Genomic DNA, 20,020 nt, shown 5'->3' with positions numbered 1-20,020 from the left:
TCTCTGAGGGCAGGGCCTAAAACATCTGTATTTTTAGCAAACTCCCCGGACGACTCTGCGGCAGCCATCCCATTTCCCATATTTGGGGACACAAGTTCAACCCCATTGTAGTAATAATGAGGAAACTGAGGTCCAAAGAGGGAACGTAACTCACCCAAGGTCACACGGTGGGGGGCGGGGGTTGATGATAATCCCCTCCCCCCTTTCCTTGAGGGGAAGAAATATCTACCTCAGATAGCTCCATCCACCCCAGCTGTGGCGCAGGGCCCAGGAAGGGATGGCAGAGCCAGGCTGCCCAGAGGGAAGTGGCCTCTGAGACCTTGGCAGGCCCAGGTGGAGAAGGGAGGGTGGGGCTCATCCCGGGGGAAGGACTGGAGAGGAGGCCATTCCCACTGGACTGGACCTGCTGGGCCTTGCCCTGTGCAAACATTCCCAGAAGCTGCTGGGGGGGAGGCGGGTGTTTCCTAAAAGATTTACTAGGGCCCCAGGGAGGGAAAAGCCATCTCCATTGCTGGGGATCCACCAGTGTCCTGGACAGGCATGCATGCATGCCCTTAGCTCACTAGGTTGGTGCACACTTCCGGTCTTCCTCGGCCTCCTCCCCAGCCCAGACCCCTCGCCTTTGCCTCTACTCCCCCTCACATGTCAACCTATGGGCACCTGCACAAAGCCCCCCCAGAACCCCCAGCTGCTGCCACGTGCTTCCTGCTGCTTCTGGCTTCCACACACTTTGCACCTCCAGGTCCAGCCCCCGTCCCTGCCTGCCCTGAGTTCTGGGTCTCTGCAGGGCTCGTGCTTACTGGGGTGGTGTCAGGGATTTCTGGGACAGGAGCCCAGTTGGCTGCAGTCTGGACCTTAGAGTGGCCAAGATTCAGAATCTCACTTCCCTCCCTCACATGTGGGGCCATCTTAGGCTGGTTCCTTCCCCGTCTGCACTACAGGCTCCATATTCATGGGGTGAAGAGAAAAGCCATGCCCAGAGCTCACGTAGAGGAGGTGGGGTGTGCAGACGTAATTGCAGAGGTGGGTGTAACGCTCAAGCCCCCCAGCATACAGTTCTCCCCCATTCCAGCAGCAGAGATCTGCCAGGGGTCTCTTCCGTGCAAGAGTGATGACTCCTGCTGCATGTGGCCTGAGCCTGGATAAGATGGGGTCACAACTTCAAGCCAGAGGCTGAGTGAGGTGGTGGAGGAGCCATGGAAGCCCCTAGAAGGACCTCCCCCTGGTGTGTGTTGGGAGAGAAGAGGAGACTCCCCAAAAAGATACCAGAGCTGTGTCCTGAGGGCAGGAGGTGTTGGGCTGAGCCGGAGAATGAGGAGGGTAGCCAGCTATCTACAGTGGGTTTTGGAGTAGAGTACAGGGGCAGTGAGGAGGTGGAGCCGGCGGGTGTAGACAACTGAGACATGAGGCAATGGCTGGAAGGGACAAATGAGTTCCTAAGAACCCCAGTCACTATGCGCTGGCAGCCCGGAGACGGAACCGGGCCAGGGCAGGGAGATCCTGGAGGAAGCGGAACCCTGCCCTGGAGCCCTGACTGTCTCGCAAGAAGCCTCTGCTTCTGTTCTCATTGTCTTCATCTTCAGAAGAGAGCTGATGTGACTGGGACAAGAGGCGTGGCGAGAGGCCTGTGGACTGTAAAAGACCATGCTCCGTTAGCTAATAATAGTGTCTTAAGTGGAGCTGGCACTGCCGGAGAGTTAAAGGTCAGCTGGGAGCGCCCAGAGCGCAGTAGCCTCACGGGCCCAGGGCATCCTGTAACCTGCTCCTGTGCTTCCACCTGCTGGCCAGTTTCTGCAATGGCATCCCACAATCCTCAAGCCCTGCCTTCTGCCCAGGAGGCAGATCCAGGGCTCATGAAGGCAGAGCTGGGCGGCCTGGCACTAGGATTTGCGGGCTCCAGGGCAAGAGTGTCCATGGAAGCCCCCAGGCCCCTCTGCAATCAGCCTTGGCCTCTGCTCTCACTGAGAAGGTCCTCACGTGTGTGCTAGGGGTACATGCCCATGACACGCCCCCCCCCACCTCCCACATAGCAGCAGTGAGGATAGACCCAGAGAGTGGCTGGTACAAAAATTCCAGAACCCCAGGACACCGGGAGCATGTGGGCTCCAGAAGGCACACTCCTTGGTCCTGTGAAATCTACACCTCTGAGGGGACATGGCTTAGACAGAGCGACCATGCCATCTGGTTTGCCCAAGACGGTCCCAGGCTTAGCACTGAAAGTCCTCTGCCAGCAAACCAGGATGGTGGGTCACCAAAGCCTCTGCATTACCCCCTGGCTCAGCCTGAGTATCTTGGGCTCAAGGAACCAAATTGGCCTCAAAGGTGGCCTCCAATGGGCCAGTGGAACCTCTTACACCTTCCCTCTCTCCAGCCCCAAGGCCCCTGTCCCCAGGCACTCTGTCCACAGAGAGTCTGTGGGTAAAAAGACCCTTGTCCAATTCGCTCTCCAGGGGCTCTGAGGCCTGGGGCTTGTCTGTGATGTTGGGCTGAGGGAAAGGAATGGGTGGGGAGGGACTTCTGGAACAACTTCCTCCTTATTCAAGGATCCCAGGCCTAGAGAAGAGCCTTGCCCCAGGCCCCTGAGGGAGACTTTGCTGTTGGCTCTTTAGAGCCACCCCCTTTGCTTTTGTCAAGGGCCTCCAGGTGCCCGAGAGCCCCATCCCTCTCTCTAAGGTTGTGGCAGGTGGTCTAGGCATCATCTCACAGTGATTGCTCAGCCCTGAGTATGTGACCACGTTGGTCCAATCAAAATGAAGACCTGGCTTTTTTATTTTGCTTCTAGGAAGGTCTAGAAACAACCTCCCAGTGTGTGCTTGACTCAGACAGGGAGACAGCCTGCACAGAAGTTTGTAGCTATTTATTGCACTGAAAACACCAAGAATAAAACAGACGCCCCTCCTTCCCCCCCCACCCCCCCCAATAGCATAAAGTTTGAGCAGTGGTCATTCAAGTTCACAGCCACATATTTTTTAAAAACAGAAAAGGAAAAAAAGAGAGAGAGAGAAAGAACTGAAACAAAACCCCAAACAAATAGTAGTAACAAAGAAACCAGCATGGGGAGTCTGGCAAACACATCCCCAGAGGGTCTTCCCGTGAAGGGAGACGGGAGGCCATGGTGAGGGTCAGCGCCACGTGGGCCTGAACCCGGGACAACACTTTCCTGTAAACATGTTTGCATGCTGGAACCTAGGCCGTGTCTTAGGTCTGGATTTTTTATTTTATTATTATTATTTTTTGCATCTATAGGATGTTTGGAAGGAGCACAGAGTTGACTGTTTGCAGGGAGAGGGGACATGGGCTCTGGGCTGCTTTGTCTGTCCGTCTCCCCTGCCTGCTGCCTCCGGATCACACCGGTGCCTGCAGCCCACACTGGCTGGCTGCCCACCCGCAGGCGAGGCCTTCACGCCAGGGCCATCTCAGCCTGGGGGAGGGGCCTGCCTCCACTTCCCTGGTACGTAGAGAGGGACATGGCGGGCAGGAGGTGTGTCAGCAAATGGGGGGCAGGACCTTGGTGTCCTCCAGCTCCGTTTCCTCTGGTGGGGAAGTGAGGACCAGAGCGGGGAAAGGATGTGCCCAGGGCCACACAGCAAGTCTGCTCAGAGCTGGGACTGGAATCCCAATGACCCCCAAGCCACAGCTCTTGCGCCCCCCGCAGTCCACTGCTGAAAAGCAGTTGACAGGCACCAACGAGGAGAATGACAGGGCGGGCGGGGGAGGGGACTGGCAAGACTCAGAATGGGAGTCCAGCCAGTGACTAACCCTGTCAATGGTACCACCCCATTGGATTCTCCCATCAGCCCTGCGACACAGGCCGGGCAGGAATATGTCACCCCTATACCTGAAGGGGAAACCAAGGCTGAAGGAGGGACCAGACTTGACCTTGAGGGTGGCAGCATCCCTGGTGAAGGCCACACCTCTGGCTTGGGGATGGCCGTGGGAGCTGGCGGCTCCCAGGGAGGCAGGCATCTTTGCGGCTGGGATGCTGGGATCAGTGGGCCTTACTGGGAAACCCTCTGGGCCTGGGGCAAGCCACTGCCCACCCCTGGGCCTCGGCAGCAGGGTCTCTACCAAGAACGGGGCTACTGATCGACCAGCTTGGAGACCAGGAGGCCTTGGCAGCCTCTGTACTGGCCTGTGGCCCCAACCTGCCCGCCTCACCTGTCCCCAGAGCGTCAGCCATTGAGAGAAGAGCCCACAATCGGGGAAAGCTCAGAAAGGACTGGATCAAATATCCCCATCAGTCCTGCTCCACCTACCCCCCAGGACTCCCAGGAGGTTTGGGGGAACCAGTGCCTCCTCCAAAGCCTTGGGGGTGTGGCTCTTCCTCCCCTAAAATCCTCCGGAGGGGACGGTATCTCATGCTGGCAACACGTGGCCACACAGAGGCCAGAAGCACAGAGAGGCAGCAACATATTTCCGAGTCGGACACTGAGAATACAGCCTCTATTTTTTTTTTTTTTTTTTTTTTTGTCCAAAACATGTAGATTGTTTTTTGCTGTGATTTTTCTTCTTTTCTGTGTTTTTTTTTTTCAACATACTTACTGCATATAAAGTCATGCAAAGAAAATAGTGCAGACAGTAGGTCCTCGTGGATGTGCCAAGGCCTTCCACATCAGAGTCCGCCCCAGGGAAGAGGGTGAGAGGAAGGAAAAGAAAAGAGGAGGGAGCGATGAGGCCCACGGTGGCGGCAGGACGAGGCTGGAGAGGAGACGTCCCGGTGCTCTGCTTAGACCGGCGGATACCGAGGGGGTGGGTGAGGAAGACACATGCTCACGGCCCTCCGCCAGAGCCGGGGGAGGCCACCGGGGGTGGCACACAGATGAGCTGGGATGAACGCTCGGGAAGTGTGGTCGTGAGGACTCCCGTGTGGGAGGCAAGCAGAGAAAAGTCCAGGTACTTCCATCCTGAGAACCTCCCCCAGGCTCTCTGCCCCCACGTCCTGTTTCTTATCGGCACTCACACCTGACGCAGTCCTGAGAAGAACCTGGGGACCAAAATTCCGGGGAGGTGCCTCTCACTGAGGCTGGGGAACTAATGGTGACCACACCCATTTCAGAGATGATATTAAAAAAAAAAAAAAAAATGGACGGACAGAAAAAGAGCTTATCCCTCTGTCCTCTTCCCTCCGCCCTTCCCAACCCAGCCCAACCCTCCTTTACAATCACTGAGAGGTCTAGTTATGACATAAATATCAATGAACGTGAAACCCACTTACGAAACACACAGGATTTGGCTATAAAAAGGCATGCGGTCCAAGGAGAAGTGATAACCTAGGCCTTGCTTTCTTTTGCCCCCAAAAAGCATTCAGGTTTTCTCCCTCGGCTGTGATGAAGCTGGAATTCCCCGGGCCCGATGGGGGGTGGAATGGGTGGTTAGTGATGGAGGTAAATGTCAGAGAAGGAAGGAGGAGGAGAGTGGGGGCACCCTGAGAGGATCGCGCTCCGCACACTGAGGGAGAAGTGTCAGGCTGGGCCTGGAGGCCAGGACTGGACAGGAGAAGAGGTAGGGAGGCCGTCTGAGGCAGGAGGCTCCTGGCATCTGCTCTTCTCTCTCTCTTTCTTTCTCTCTCTCTCTCTCTCTCTCTCTCTCTCTCTCTCTCTCTCATGGGGGAAGTGGGTTTAGGGGTTGCAGGTTCATCTGCCTTCCCCAGAGGAATCCTGGAAGAGGAGAGAGATCAGGGATCTCCTGACTCCACCTCTTCCTCTCTCCAGCCCCTGGGTGCACGCACAGCTGGGCATTCTGCCGCCAAGGCAAGTCAGGCCAATGGCAGCCAGGTGGGGGGTCCTCAGGGCCAGCACCCAGGGCACCCAGGGCACCCAGGCCTGAGGAAGCTCTGCCCTGGCTGGGGACAGAGACTGAGACTGGCGGCGGCAGGGAGATGTGGCCATTTGCTCTGAAGACGTGAAGGCTTTGTGGGTAGGTGCTCTTGATGCAGGTATGACAGTGGCGGTGATGGTGGTGGTGGGAAGATGTGAGTGGGGGAATTCCAGCAAAATCCAAGGCGGGAGAACCAGCAGCGACATTCCACGGACAGACAGACACCAGTAGCTCTCTGCAGTACAGCGCCCCTGCCTGGTCCTTCAACTGTAAGACACGATAATGCAATGGGTCATGCAGGTGCATCCAAGGCGCCGCCTCCCCCCTTCCCCCGTCCCCCCCCCCCCCCGTTTCCTAGGCACCCACCCCGGCCTACCTCCTTAGATGGAGGTAGCTACCCCCTAAGGGACCTGCCCAGCTCTTCCCCTGGGACCAGCAGGCCTGGTCTCCTCCCGTGGTCCACCTGCCCCCGTCCCATGGCCTCCCTTTAGAGTAGGGGTGTCGAACTCAATCAGAGAAGGGGCCAAAATCTAAAATCCAGCCTAAATCGCGGGCCGAATGGTTTACTGAACAGTCATAAACTGACAATGTCATAAACTGACAGCGGAGTGCAGTGATGACAGCGCGGTGCGGGCCACATTGCAAGGCCTGGCGGGCTGGATTTGGCCCGCGGGCCTTGTGTTTGACACATGTGCTTTAGAGGGTCCCAATGACAAGGCAGGAAGGAGGGGCTCTTACTGGGGCAGGACAGAGGGCGCCCCAGATCTATGGAAGTGGACGATCTGCCATTTGCCATCCCGGCGGTGCCAGACGCGGGTCTCCTCCGACTGGGCCGTGCGGGGGATGCCGCCGGCGTCCAGGTACTGAGTGATGCGGATGTAGGCGATGCAGGCCGACTCGTCGCCCATCAGATGGATGTGGGGGTTCAAAATGGTGGTGTGCACAGGCTTGCTGTTCCGGGACCACACTGCAGGCGGGGATGGGAGTGAGCAGAGCAGATGCAGCTGAGGGACTTCCTGCCTCATGCCCTTCACTCCCGCAACTCCCAGCACATTCCCCGGGGAGCCCCTCTGCCTGCCGCATTTCCCAAGGAGCAGCCTCCATGACAGGGCTCAGCCACCTGGGTGTCAAGGCAGAACTCCTAGATGACTAGGTCATAGCCCAGCTTAGGGGTGATGGGTTTCAGACACTTCAAGCATAGGGAAATGGGATTTTAGAATCATAGTGTCTTCAGACACAGAAAAATACAACATAGATGATTATAGGATCAAATCAGTTGAGACCAGTCTTGAACCCAGATCCCTATAGAGGCGAGGCAAGTACATAAATGAGGGGCTGAGCCGGGTACAAAATGCTAAATGACAACGGACCATTTGCCTCTGGGTGAGGGAGACAATAGGGAGTGATGGACACTGGTGACTAGCTGACCACATTCCATCCATAGGGGGCGCCCTGTACACAGCTCCCCTAGTGGTTGCTATCTGAGTAACTGGGACCCCTAATGCCATACTTGCTGACTTTTCAAGAGAATCAGGAAATCTGGGTTTTTATGTGGAAATGTCTCATTTTTAATTATTGGCATCTAATTCAAGTTTAAAACAACATGCAGGCCACATAAAACACGTGTGCGGTCCAGATATGGCTAGTGGGCCCCTCATTGGGCACCACTGTTCTCAACATGTAGAATGAAGGAAACTTGGGGAATATTAAAATTGTAGAACCTTAGAGTTTTGGAATTGTAAGGATGGTATTTGCGGTTCATAGGGTGATGTCACAGAGCTTTGCAGAGTTAGAGAGAAATGCATAGTTCTTATAATCATAGACCTGACAGACACGCCTTTTGAAAGATCTGAAACATCTTTCTCTATGGAAAATATTAGCCATTATTATTATTATTATTATTATTATTATTATTACTACTTATTTTGATTCTAGGAATTCTTAATTTTTCCCAGCAAGATAGAAAACAAAGCACAGGAAGATGATGATGAGCCAGACTGGGACTGGACAGGGTCACGGGAATAACCCTTATACTTTTCCTTACTATAGCCCAAAGGTAAGTCCAAACGCCACAGAAAGCACACGTGAATCCTTGGAGATGCCAGTTCAAGAATCTGTAGTATTAAAAAGCCCCTGTCCCCTTCCCCACCCTCTCTGATTCTGATGCCCAGCCAGGTTTGTGAGTCACTGATTTTCTGAAAAATCTAAAATGTCTTTCCCCCTCATCGTGACTGTAGAAAGCCTTCAATAGTTTCCACCCCTAATATTATAATCACACTCTACCCAGGCTTGGGATAAAGGACTCAAAATCACAGAGTCTTGGGTCTTTAGACTATGTAGTTTTACAATTCTGGGCTTGTAGAGAAGAATGTACAGCTTTCGTGTTGTAGGCTTGGGAGTGACCTCAGAGGTCAGAGGTCACCAGTGTCCCTCCTCCCAATGCAAGGAAGCCTCCGTAAGCATCCTTGACAGCATCCAGAGCTGAAGGCAGTCAAGATGGCCTAGTTTAATGTGTCCATTTAGCAGACCTGGAAACTGAGGTCCAGAGAAGCAACCTGACTTGTTCTAAGCTGGACCAGGTTTTGAAAGAATAGCAGTAGAACCTAAAAGCAGTCAGTGTCTCTGTGGGACTGAATTAGAGCAATCTTAGAACAATCCCAGAGGGACAGACAGGCTAAATTACACCATGGGGAACCAGTATCCTCAGGGGACAAACCAGTAGAAAGATGGCCTTGGTGAGCTCTAGGGTCATGGGGACCAGTAGGGGAGAGAGCAGAGTCCAGCCACCTCTCTTAACATGAAAATTAAACTGGCATTGCTAGCCTTAAAGAATCAGAGTCCGACTGATCAAGGAAAAATGCAATGTTCTTCTTCACAGTTTTTTTTTGGGGTGCTCTTGAGCCCCTGTACCCTATAAAACTCAGTCAGATTGGTTGCAGGTAGCAGTGTCCAGCTGATGGCCGCTGATGCACAGAGGAGAGGGGCAGCATGTGAAAAGGAAGGGAAGGGGAGGGAAAGAGAAGGGAAGGGAGGGAAGGGGAGGGGAAGGGAGGAAAGGGAAGGAAAGGGAAGGGTGCTGTAGTGAGTCAGGACTGGGGTCTGCCATTGACTTTCTGGGTTCCTTTAGACAAGTCACTTCCCCTCTCTGAGCCTCAGTTTCCCCCTCTGTGTGATGAAGAATTGGACTAGATCCTACGTCAGCCACTTAAATACCTCCTTCATTTTAACCTACAACTGCCACCTATACTTCATTAAAATATTTCCTTAAACTGATTCACTTTATTATTTGATATTTTAAAAGAAAACTTTCTGGCACAATCATCAGTGACAACCAGAATCACAGAACCCAATTTTAATAAGTCCAGTGGAAATGAAATGAAGTTACGTAATCCTAGCTCCGCACGCCTGCCTGCAAGAGATCTGAGCCGGAGACCACTCTCCCTGATGAAGAGGGAAATTAGAAAGTGTTACGGGGTGTTCAAGACAGACTAGCACCCAACCGGGCCTTTCCCTTGATGGAGCAGGATGTACTGAAGGAGAATTTAGAAAGGGACCAACTCTCTCACTGTGAGAGCCACTGTGGTTTGGAGGGGTGCCCACGTGACCAGGAAACCATCTGGTGAAGCCTCAGTGGTACATGCCTTCCCTCGGGAAGACGGTGGCCATGCCACCTCCCGAGGCCTTCCTCCGAGTCCCGAGCTGCGTGACCCTAACCTGCATGCGCTGTGGTTCACCCCTGTCTGACCCCTGGCCAAGGTGAGACACGGACACAGGCAGAAAGCACCCGAGGTCAGGCCCAGCCTCAGCCCCGACAGCCCCTGGTTGCCAAGCTGCCGGGTCTCTCCTGCGGAGGAGAGGCCCAGAGAGGACAGACGTGCGGACAGAGACCCAGACAGACAGGCAGGGCACAGCAGTGTGAGCTCGGGGCCTCTCCTCCTTTCCAGGCTGCCCACCAAGAGCGAGCACTTTGCATAACAACCCACAAGCCAGCTTGTGACCAGCTGGGCAGCTGGGGTGGTCCCAGGTGTCAAGATGATTATAAATTGGATGTGTGCCCTCGTGGGAAGGGTCACGGGCAAGGAGAGGGCTGGGAGGGCTCATCACGCTTAACCCAGGTCCCCATCCTCAGCCACAGGAAGGGCAGGCAGCTAGCAGTCGGGCGGGCCAGGGTTAGGAGAGGGAACCAAGGCGGTACCAACCCCTGTCCACACAGGATCCTCCTCTTCGCTGGCTCCTGAGCCGCCCCGGGGGCCCTGCCCGTCACCCTGCTGTGCCATCCGGCGGGACACGGAACGAGAGCAGACAACAGGCACCCCAGACAGAAGGAATTGCTCACGGTTTTCAAAATAGAATCGATGGAAGTCCAGACCCTCGACCAGGTTCCCCAGGGCCTCGGGTTCGAAGGCTGTCATCCCGGGGTCACACATCTTCCTGGGGGGAGGAAGTCAGAGGAAAGAGGGGCTGGGACGGCCTGGCAGAGCCACCCTCTCGTCCAGGGCCTGGACCCACCGAGGGTGAGCCTGTGAAACTGGAGTAACTGCACCCACCTCACGAGATCCATGAGGCCGATGGGTGGGGGAGGCGCTTTGCGAACTGTGTAGTGTGGGACACCGCTGACTGGCGGGTGCCATTTAGAACTGGGAGGCCCAGGTTCAGGCCGTGGCTCTGCCATTTTACCAACCAGGCGGCTTAACCTCTCCAATCAAGAGCACCATGAGTGCGTGCAGAGCTGGGCCCTGCACAGACCAGCCTAAAGGCTACTCTCCAAATTGCACCCCATCCCTGCCCCGGCAGCAGATCCCCAGGGTGGGGAGTTCCTAATTCATCCTGGGTTCCTGGGAGCCTTTTCCCTCACATTAAAGTGACTTGCGCTCACCAAGAAGGTCTGCCCCTGGAGAGCGTGCATTTTGCTACTTTAAACAAAGATTCCCTGTTGTGAACGGCAGCCCTCACTATGAGATGAGGAAAACAGCATTCCACGAAGCAATGCCTGGGAGGAGGGCGGCCGGGGCATGGCTGTGTGTTTTCAGGGCAATGCTCCCTTCCAGGTCTCAGTCTACTGGGAGACCCTGATAGCCGGGCTGGGGGGAGAGGGAGAGTGAACTCCCCCACCCCCAGGTCTCTGTGACGGAACGTGGACTCCTGTGACAATGACAATGAAGCCAGGGACAGAAAGTATCCCGGGAAAGGCAGAGGTCCCCATCTGGGGAGGAACGGAAGACACCTGGAGGAGTTTTTTCCTAGCAAGTGCAGGGCACTCTGTCCCTGTGCTGCCCTCACTGCTCTGCTGCTGTGACTCCAGGCAACTGGCTTTTCCACTCAGAACCTCAAATCCCCCAGGTGGATTAACTGTGCTCAGACCACATGGGAGTCTGATCTATCAACATCGAGGAGACTGAGCACCCCTGGGGAAGCCCCTCTCCAGGAGGTCTCTGGGCATGCCTGCCCTTGAAGGAGACTATCTGCTTCAACCTTACTATACATGTAGAGAAACCAAGGCTCCTGGCATGGAGGGACTTATCCAGGGGTACACAGGGCCCCATGGCCCCCAGAGGGCATGGCAAGGGGTCAAAACCTAGAGTACACTACAGATGCCAGAGAAAGTGACATCACAGAGTGAGGGAGTCCCCAGAAATGGCACTGAGAGACTTGGGGTCCACAGGAGCCACCTTTCTTTCTCCCCGTTTCCGGTTGTGTCCTACCAGCGCCACTCTCTGGCTCTCCCATGGCTGACTGACCCCTTTCTAGGGCCGCTGCAAAACTGAGTTAGTGCATTTCCATGCTTTTATGCAACACCCAGTGCACACACCCCTGTGCACACAATCGCAAACCTGCATGCATGAACAAGTGCATGCACACACGTGTACCTGTGGCCTCAGTCTAACACCTGCACCTTCCAAGGTCCTGCTCCTCCAGAGGTAACCAATAGATTTCTGAGGCTTTGCCACCCGTCGCTGTGGAAACCCTCCCACAGTGACTGCCAGGCCTTGGGAAACCTACTTCAGCTCCTGGGCACAGTGGAAACCAAGAACAGGCTGCCCAAGGAGCAAACCTGGCCAGGTTGTTCTCCCCTCACCTGAACCCAGCAGGCAAGGGTTATTCTGCCTCAGTTGGCAGTTTCTGTCCACTGAAAGCATACGTGGGGTCTCCGGGCCCAGACCTTAACAATCCTAACCAAGAGATTGAGGCCTCAGCCTGGAATCCCAGCTGTCCCTGGAGCAGCTGGAGACAGGCTCAGAGCCTGCTTCTGGGTTTTAGACCAGGAAGGGTAGTCTGGGTGACCACCAGGGGGCGCTCCAGCCCAGCCTTTGCACACAGCTGCCCCTCGGAGGGCTGGCCCAGGTGTGGAGAGAACATCTTATACCACCTGTTTCCTCTTATGTTATTTTTGCACACTGCCTCATTCCCTAGAGAATTTTAGGTTCCATTTTGAGGTTCTTTTGCTCACCCTTGCTCACTGGAGGTTCTCACTCTGTGGATTCCTGCCCACTCCCGCCCAGCTGAGGTCAGAGGTCTGAGAAGGTCCAGGGTGAAGACCCAGGCCCACAAGGCAAGACTAAGGAGGGACCTGCCTCTCCCTCCTCCTTCCCAGCTCATTTCCTGAGGAGGCCCGTGCTGCAGTGGAGATCACCCCCTCTTTCCTCAGGGAAGCAAGAGAGTCCTGGGGAACGGGAACGGGGAACAGGTGGAGCAGGACTGAGGGATGGAGAAGCATGTTGAACAGAAAGCTTAATAAGAGCATAAAGTCTGAAGGCAAAACAGGAACTCGAGTTCATTCTGATTCACAGCACATGCAGAGTGAGTGACTGCGGGTCAGAGACGCGGACCCCAAAGTTAGCCATCAGCCCCCCGAAACAACAATCCAGGCAGGACATGCAGGATGGGCTCAGCCGACTCACGTGTAGGACTCAAAATCTCCATTGCTTATGGCTTCAATCAGCTGCTCTGTCACTTTTATAATTTCCTGTTTCCGCACTGAAAGGCAGGAGGGGACACAGAAATAGTAGCAATCGTGACAGCAATGAAGCACCAACTGCCATTTCCTGAGTCCTTGTCATGGGCCGACCCTGTCCTGGGGCCTGCGGGCCTCGTGTGCATCGTCTCAGTTATCCTCACAGTAGCCATGACAGGAAGGTATCATTACTCCCATTTCACAGAAGGAGAAACTGAGGCCCAGAAAGGTGAGAACGGTATGAAAGTTCCCTCAGCTACAAGGGACAGAGCCAGTGTCTTAGCTGGCAGCCCTTGCCTCCTAAAAGCAGCCGTGGAGGGCATTCCCACCCTAGGCCTGTTTTGACTTCAAATACAGTGGTGCCTCACACAACGAACTTAATTCGTTCCAGGAGCAAGCTTGTTATGCGAAAAGTTCGTTATGTGAAACGCATTTTCCCATAACAATACATGTTAAAAAAAATAATTCGTTCTGTAGCATAAAATATGCTAAGATGACATAAAAAAAATATGCTAAGATGACATATTTTTATTTAGATACATCTAAAAACATAATTAAAAAAAAAAAAAAAACACATTTTTTTAATTTTAAGACAGACTAAGTAGAGTCTACCGAATCTTGCACATCTTCATCCATTTTCTGCTTTTTGGCCGATGGTTTCATGAAAAACCTGTCCAAAGTTCGCTGTGCGAGGCGTTCGTTATGCGAGGCACCACTGTACAATTTCCTATCAAAACAGTCAACTGTCAGGGATGTCCCTAGCAGCCATGCCCAAACTGGAGCTGCTAACAAAGGCCTCAGGGCTTATTCAGCCCTTAGGTATGGGGAGCTTTATGCTCCGTGTGGGTGCCTGTAGGAATCAGGCTCTGAGCTTTCCAGAACTTTCTAGGCATAATGATTCCCAGTTGCTGAGACCTGGCCTCCCCTGCCACCACCGAAACAATACAAACAGCTGCTGTCTTTCTGGCAGAGGGTTAGACGTCACTTTTCTTATATGTGTGATTTCTGAGCTCCAGTCTTCCCATCTGTAAAATGGGGACAACATCACCTCTCATTCATTCAGTGCCAAAAGTCTCGTGGAAAGAACCCAGGCTTCAGTACCAGACAGGCTTCATCTAACTTCCAACCGAGGCCCTGGCCAGTGTGGGTCAGTTGATTGGGCATTGTCCTGTGCCCGTTCAATTCCCTGTCAGGGCACATGCACGGGTTGTGGGCTCGATCCCCAGTCAGGTGTGTGAGGGAGGCCACCAATCGATGTTTTGCTCTCTCTCCTTCTCCCTTCCTCTCTCTCCAAAAATTGATAAAGAAAAAAAACCAAACAAACAAACAAAAAACCTTGGGAGCAATTATATGCAGAAGGATCTTTCATTTTAGCTGTACTCTTTAAAAAAATATAAATAAATAAATTCCAACCAAGGCCCTTACAAGATGTAAGACTGTGGACCACAAGGCAGGTCCCTGGTCTGTCCTATGAGATGGCAGTGCTCCCCTCCTTGGCATGAAGCTGGGATGAGGTGATGAGCACGAAGCACTCAGACCAAAGCCGGGCACACAGTCGGTACACGGTGTAGGTATTGTTTCCTGCATCCTCCCACATGGTGCCACATCTGTGCCTCACAGACACCTGGGAGCCGGGCGGGGGCCGTTTCCCCCAGCCGACACCTGAGGACACGAAGCCTCAGTAATGCAGGACTTTGAGGCCAGGACTCTTGGTCCCAGAAGGACAGTTCTACCAGAAGCTTCACACGGTTTCCCAGAGGTATGCCTCCTTCTCCCTCCTCTCCTCCCCTCCTCCCCCAGGTTCAAGCTCAGCTCCAAATCCGGTCTGTTCACTGGCCTATGGAGCAGCTGCAGGTGAGGTAGATGGACATGCAGCCATTTCTCAGTTTGGATTGTGGGAGAGAGAGAGAGAGAGAGAGAGAGAGAGAGAGAGAGAGAGAGAGAGAGAGAGAGAGAGAGAGAGAGAGAGGAGAGAGAGAGACCAAGCTGGCTGAGGCTGTCCCTGCCCTTTTCCTCATCACTGCCCAAGTCACCCCACCCCATCTCCCACCAGGAGCTCACCTCAGACCCAGAGGACACAGAGTCACAGAACAGCCAGGCTGGAAGAACCCCTGGAGACTGGGGCTCAGCCTTCCTGTCACACTTCTGGGGAAACCGAGGCCCAGGAGAGGTTGTGACTTGCCCAGGGACACGGAGCAGACAGGATGCAGAGTCCGGCTCCCAGCCCAGGACCTTTCCAGGAGGCCCCAGCACCTCACCATGCTCCCTGACACTCGAAGCCTGTATGCCGTCTACTCCCCAACTCGAATACAAGTTCCACGGAGGCTGGGCTGTGGCTGCCCTTGGCTGCTAGATTCCCAGGCGCCTAGAACAGGCCTGCCCCCAGGGGAACTCGTTATTAAATTAATGAGCACATCAGGCCTTGTGCTGTGTGCTCAACCTGCGGGATCTTGAAAGCTCACAGCACCACTTCACGTGGCTATCACCTCCACATCACAGGTGAGCAATCTGGAGGTGAGAGATGTTAAATTGTCTGCACCGTGGACCAACTGCCTGGCGTTTGCAGCTCCAAAGCCCATCACACTCTCCCCACCACACATGCCCCTCAGGGCAGGGGCCCCTGCCCAGCACAGCTCTAGACACATGGTGGGTGCTCATCTTCAATGTCTGTTACCACCATGAACCACAAATTATTTTTGAATAATCACCAGGGCTGGGGATGAGTCCATCTGAGGCCGTGAGCTCTGCCAGGTCACTCGGGGGCCTTGCCTGGGGTTGGGACAGTGACAGCAAGAAGGAATGAGTGAGTGGATGGCACCAAACCAGGGCTGCTGTGTTGCCCTGTTTCCTGGAATTGCCCCAGTCGCCTAGTGGCCTGTCCCAGGGAGCCCAAGAGCCTGACCTCCTGGTCAACTCTGCCCTCCTGCATAGATGCTGGAGACTGAGGATGGAAAAAAGCCACCGCTGCCAGGAGACACGTCACCCCAGCCTCTCCCACGCGGAACCAAGGTGGTGACCCAGAGCAGGTCCATGTGCTCACGGCAGGCATGGGGCCAGTGCCACCGCCCTGGCCTCCTCCATCTGGATTTTAAGAATGCTTCCAGCTTGACATCCCATGAGCCTGTGCGTAATGCCCTGCCCCCTGTGCACTGCCTCTCATGCCATCTCAGAGAGGCTAGCAAAGTGGTCAAAGGCATGATGTCGATAGCCAGACTCCCTGTGTTTGGATCCTGGCCCTGGGTCCTTGGGCAAGGGACTTCCCCGTGCCTCTGTTTCCCCATCTGTGCAATGGAGCTACCAATAGCACTTACCTCATAGGGTTGTTCTAAGGATTATGTGAGTTAAGAATATAGCAAAAGAAATAGCTGATACATATGTGGTCCTCACTAGGAACCAACTACTGTTCCCAGCCCTTTATATCAACTCCTTTTATGTCAATAATGATGCAATATGTAAAGCATTTAGAGCAGAACCTGGCACTCCCTACATGAGAGCTGTGGTTAATATCTTTTTTAAAAAAATAAATATATTTTTATTGATTTCAGAGAGGAAGGGAGGAGAGAGATTGGAACATCAATGATGAGAGAGAATCATTGATTGTCTGCCTCTTCCACGCCCCCGCACTGGAGATCGAGCCCACAACCCAGGAATGTGCCCTGACTGGGAATCGAACTGTGACCTCCCGGTTCATGAGTCGATGCTCAACTATTGAGCCGCAACTTACTACCATGTGCAAGTCTCCGAATTGGAAGTTCCTCCTGAGGATGGCCTCTGACCTCAGGCTGCCTCCCAGCGGCCTCATGTGTGAGGCTTTCGTCTGCGTTTCATTTGGGGGCTTGCAGCCCACTGGGCAGCCCGCTGCATTATGGGACAGCTCTCACCATTGATGCTTCCTTCTTCTTCCAAGTTGAAATCTGTCGCCCTGAAGCCCCTCGCTATGGTTCTGGTTCCCTTCTGCCTTCCGGGGTCCTGCACTGAGTTGTCTGCTCCCTGGATGTATGCCTTTGCCCTGCCAGTCTTCTCTCCTCAGGGCTGAAGGCCTCCAGGATGTGGTTTGAGGATCTGACTCAAGTGGGCCATCTACTCTTCAGAGGCCTCACTGAGTGTAAGCATATATCCCGGGTGTGGCTTGGATTCTACACAATATCAGGTCCGGAGTAGCATTCTCTATCCCCTCCCCACTTCGGACGCTCTACCTCTATTAATGTAGCCTGAGATAGTACCTAACTTGGTTTTGCCTCCAGCCACTCAGGACACCAATTATGCCAACAGTCAATGCCTAATGGGAAGGAATCTCCCTAGCTTCATTCTCTGGGACAAAAAAATAAAAATTAAAAAATAAATTAAAAAATCTGGGAGTCTAGTGTTCCTTAAATCTGGATAAATTCACTCTGGTTCTGGGCCCCTCTTGTGCCCTCAGCAATCCCATTGCTGTGTGAGGGGTTCACTCAGCAGCTGCTCAGGAGCAAGCTGTGCACTTCCACATGCCAGGCATTCACTCAAACAGCCCAGGAGTGCTCCCCAACAGATGGAAAAGCTGAGGACCAGAGAGGTTAAGGCACTCTCTCAAGGTCACACAGCATGCCAAGGCTGAGATGGGATCGGCATTCCTGGCTGATATTTCCCAGAATGTCTCTGCTGAGATTCTGAGGCAGCTCTTGGAGCCGTAGAGGAAATGAATATTTCATGGAGCTGACCGGGAGGAGGTAGGGGGGTGGCGAGAAGGCCTGGTAGAGCCCAGTGAGATTTGGAGGGGGAGAGGCCTGCGCATGAGGCCCGAGGTGCTCTGAAATATTAATGTCCCTTCCTTTGCTCGTGGGAAAATGTTCCCTGGAGGATGACATTTCTAATTAATTTTAATGGTAGGTCAGAATCCACCCCACCAGCTGCTATTCTCACTTAGGAAGAAGACTTAACAGATCAACACCGGAAAATGGTTCTCTGGAAAGTTTCTCTGAGGCCTGGGGAAGCTGTGGGAGGCACAGGGCTCCTCTTTTCTGCCAAGCACGGGAGAAGCTCCTGGCTGAGCCGGCGTCTCTCCCATCAGACATGTGGGGGAAGGAGGCAGGGAGTGGCTCCCAGTTCTGCCATTGATAACCCAATGTGCCCTTCCTCCTCCTTGAGCTCACACTTCCTCCTGTAAAGGGGCCTTGTCCTGGCTGGTGTTGCTCAGTTGGTTGTGCACTGGAAGGTCACAGGTTCGATTCCTGGTCAGGGCACATACCTAAGTTGCAGGCTCAATCCTCTGTCAGGGAGGCAACCAATCAACACCTCTCTCTCTCACATTGATGTTTCTTTCTCTCCCCCTTCTTCCCTCTTTAAAATCAATAACATTTTTTTAAAAAGAAGGGGAAACAAAGGGGGGACTAGATGAGTTAAATAATATTCAAGGCTTCACAAATGTCCCCATGGTGTTCTAATGCAGAGAATGATGACTATAAATATGGGGCTCGGAGATGCAACCCAGAGCTATTCCCCCAGGTGGAAAATGTCTGTGGCAGCTCATATTTTACATTTATAGCGCACACAAGTTTTGCATTCTCTTCCAAATATTTCTCTGTCTGTTTAATATATAAATATTTGTCTTAAAATAATCTTTCAGTAAAATGGATGTTCCAAAAATGGCATGTGGCTTCCTGTCAACCACAAGCTCTAGCCTCAAAAAAAAAATGTAAGATTTATGAAACCATTTCCATGTGCCAAACACTGTGTAAGCACTTATATGCAGCCTCTCATCTCATCTGTACAGCCATCCTCTGAGGTTAGAACTACTATCATCAACTCTTTATTGTTAAGGAAACTGAGGCTCAGAGAGGTTGAGTAAGTTGTCCAAGGTCAACCAGCAAATGGACCCCAGTGAAGAAGCACAGAGCTAGCTTGCCTCCATGGTCCCTAACTGCTGTGAGACCAGAATCATGAGGCCACAGCAAGTCTCCCCAAAATCCCAATCTTACCATCAGGATAGTGAGCCTCAAATATGGGGCCGGTCACAGAAACACCATGTCTCAGGCCAACGCAAAACCATAGAATCGGAATCCACAGAGGCAGGGCCAGGGGTGGGTGAAGAATTATACTTGAGGGACTTAGAATGCTGATTTGACCCTAACAAGGGATTCTTCTTCAAGGCCATGTATTTTTAAAGGTTGGCACTAGTGCTCTGGTGGAAAACGGATTTTCTCTAGTGCCAGACTATGGCATTAATGAGTCCCCCGACCTGTGCCCCCACAAGGGGGACTGATCAGAGAGGGCAATACACAGGTGGGGCTGATCTTCCAAGGTACCCTGGCAGAGGCAAGAGGTAGTCATGGCATTTACTGTATCAAAGCTGTCTTAAAACCTGGATTGCAATTGTGCAAAAATACTTATTGCATAATAAAATGGTCTTTCCTCCATCATTATGTTCTATTAGAGGAAAATTATCTAAACCACTGAAAAATATCTAAACTGGCCCAGCTGTGATCTCTTCAGGTCAACGGTGTCTTCCTAGATTTCAGAGGCTTCCAGGCGTCTCTGACACGTGCCCAGGTGTGGGAACCCCGAGCTCTCTGGTGTCCCTGTCCCAGGGGAACGAGGAGGGCTGGGTGCAGACAGAGCACAGAATGTCACCAACGCATCCAACAATTTGGTGTCCCCTGGCCAGAAGATGCATGCTTTTCACACACCAAGGTGCCCAGCGTGGTGGTTATGAGCCAGGCCCTGGAGCCACGCTGCCTGGATTCAAACCCTGACTCCACCTTTGCGAGCTATAGGGCCTGGGGACAGTTGACTCGACTCCTCTGTTTCCGGGGCTGTGGGATACTTGGGGTTAATGACAGCCTCCCCAGAGGGTTGTGATGAAGTTCAGGTCAACATAAAGCACTTCCAGGTTAGCCCACAGGACGGCCATTATTTCTATCACGGTCCTCATTACCTCCTCTTACTATCCGATTGCAATGACATGCGGCTTGCTCCCTCTGAGGTTGAGGACTGCTAGTCACTCCTGCATCCCAGGTTGCTCCTAGGCAGAGCTTCCCATGATTCCCATACAATTGAACATCCTGCATTTTGCTTTCCTTTTCCTCACAGTTATTACTTCATGTTTTCAAAATCAGCACACTTAAAAAAATTCAAACATGCTTATTTCAAAAGGAAAATGCATACCGCTGCGATGCATTTATGACAGGAATGTGTTACGTTAATCTTTCCTGACACATATGAAAGCTCACGCATAACCTCTACAATAAAGGCCCAGCTGTGTACCACGAGTGGCCT

General features: G+C 53.1%; 1 protein-coding gene across 5 annotated transcripts in view; it reads right to left on the bottom strand.

The window, feature by feature from the left end:
* Positions 1–4,418: 4,418 nt before the first annotated feature.
* CAMK2A (calcium/calmodulin dependent protein kinase II alpha) overlaps positions 4,419–20,020 on the bottom strand; it is a gene marked incomplete at its 3' end in the record, with an annotated part of 60,866 nt that continues 45,264 nt past the window's right edge. For 2 of the 5 annotated variants that reach the window (XM_084884503.1, XM_084884504.1), the window contains 2 exons: positions 6,556–6,784; positions 5,945–6,084 (listed from right to left, as the gene is read on the bottom strand). In XM_084884503.1, coding sequence (XP_084740629.1) covers positions 6,081–6,084; positions 6,556–6,784 — 233 coding nt within the window. Of the gene's footprint in view, positions 6,085–6,551; positions 6,785–10,153; positions 10,249–12,716; positions 12,793–20,020 lie in introns of those variants that run through there. The other 3 variants (XM_084884501.1, XM_084884500.1, XM_084884502.1) reach the window with 3 other exon arrangements.

Source organism: Pipistrellus hanaki (assembly GCF_964339955.1).
Source record: "Pipistrellus hanaki genome assembly, chromosome: 5".
In the NCBI taxonomy this organism is placed as follows: domain Eukaryota; kingdom Metazoa; phylum Chordata; class Mammalia; order Chiroptera; family Vespertilionidae; genus Pipistrellus; species Pipistrellus hanaki.
The sequence above is the reverse complement of the archived record's forward strand: the minus strand, read 5'-3'. Positions and strand labels throughout refer to the sequence as shown.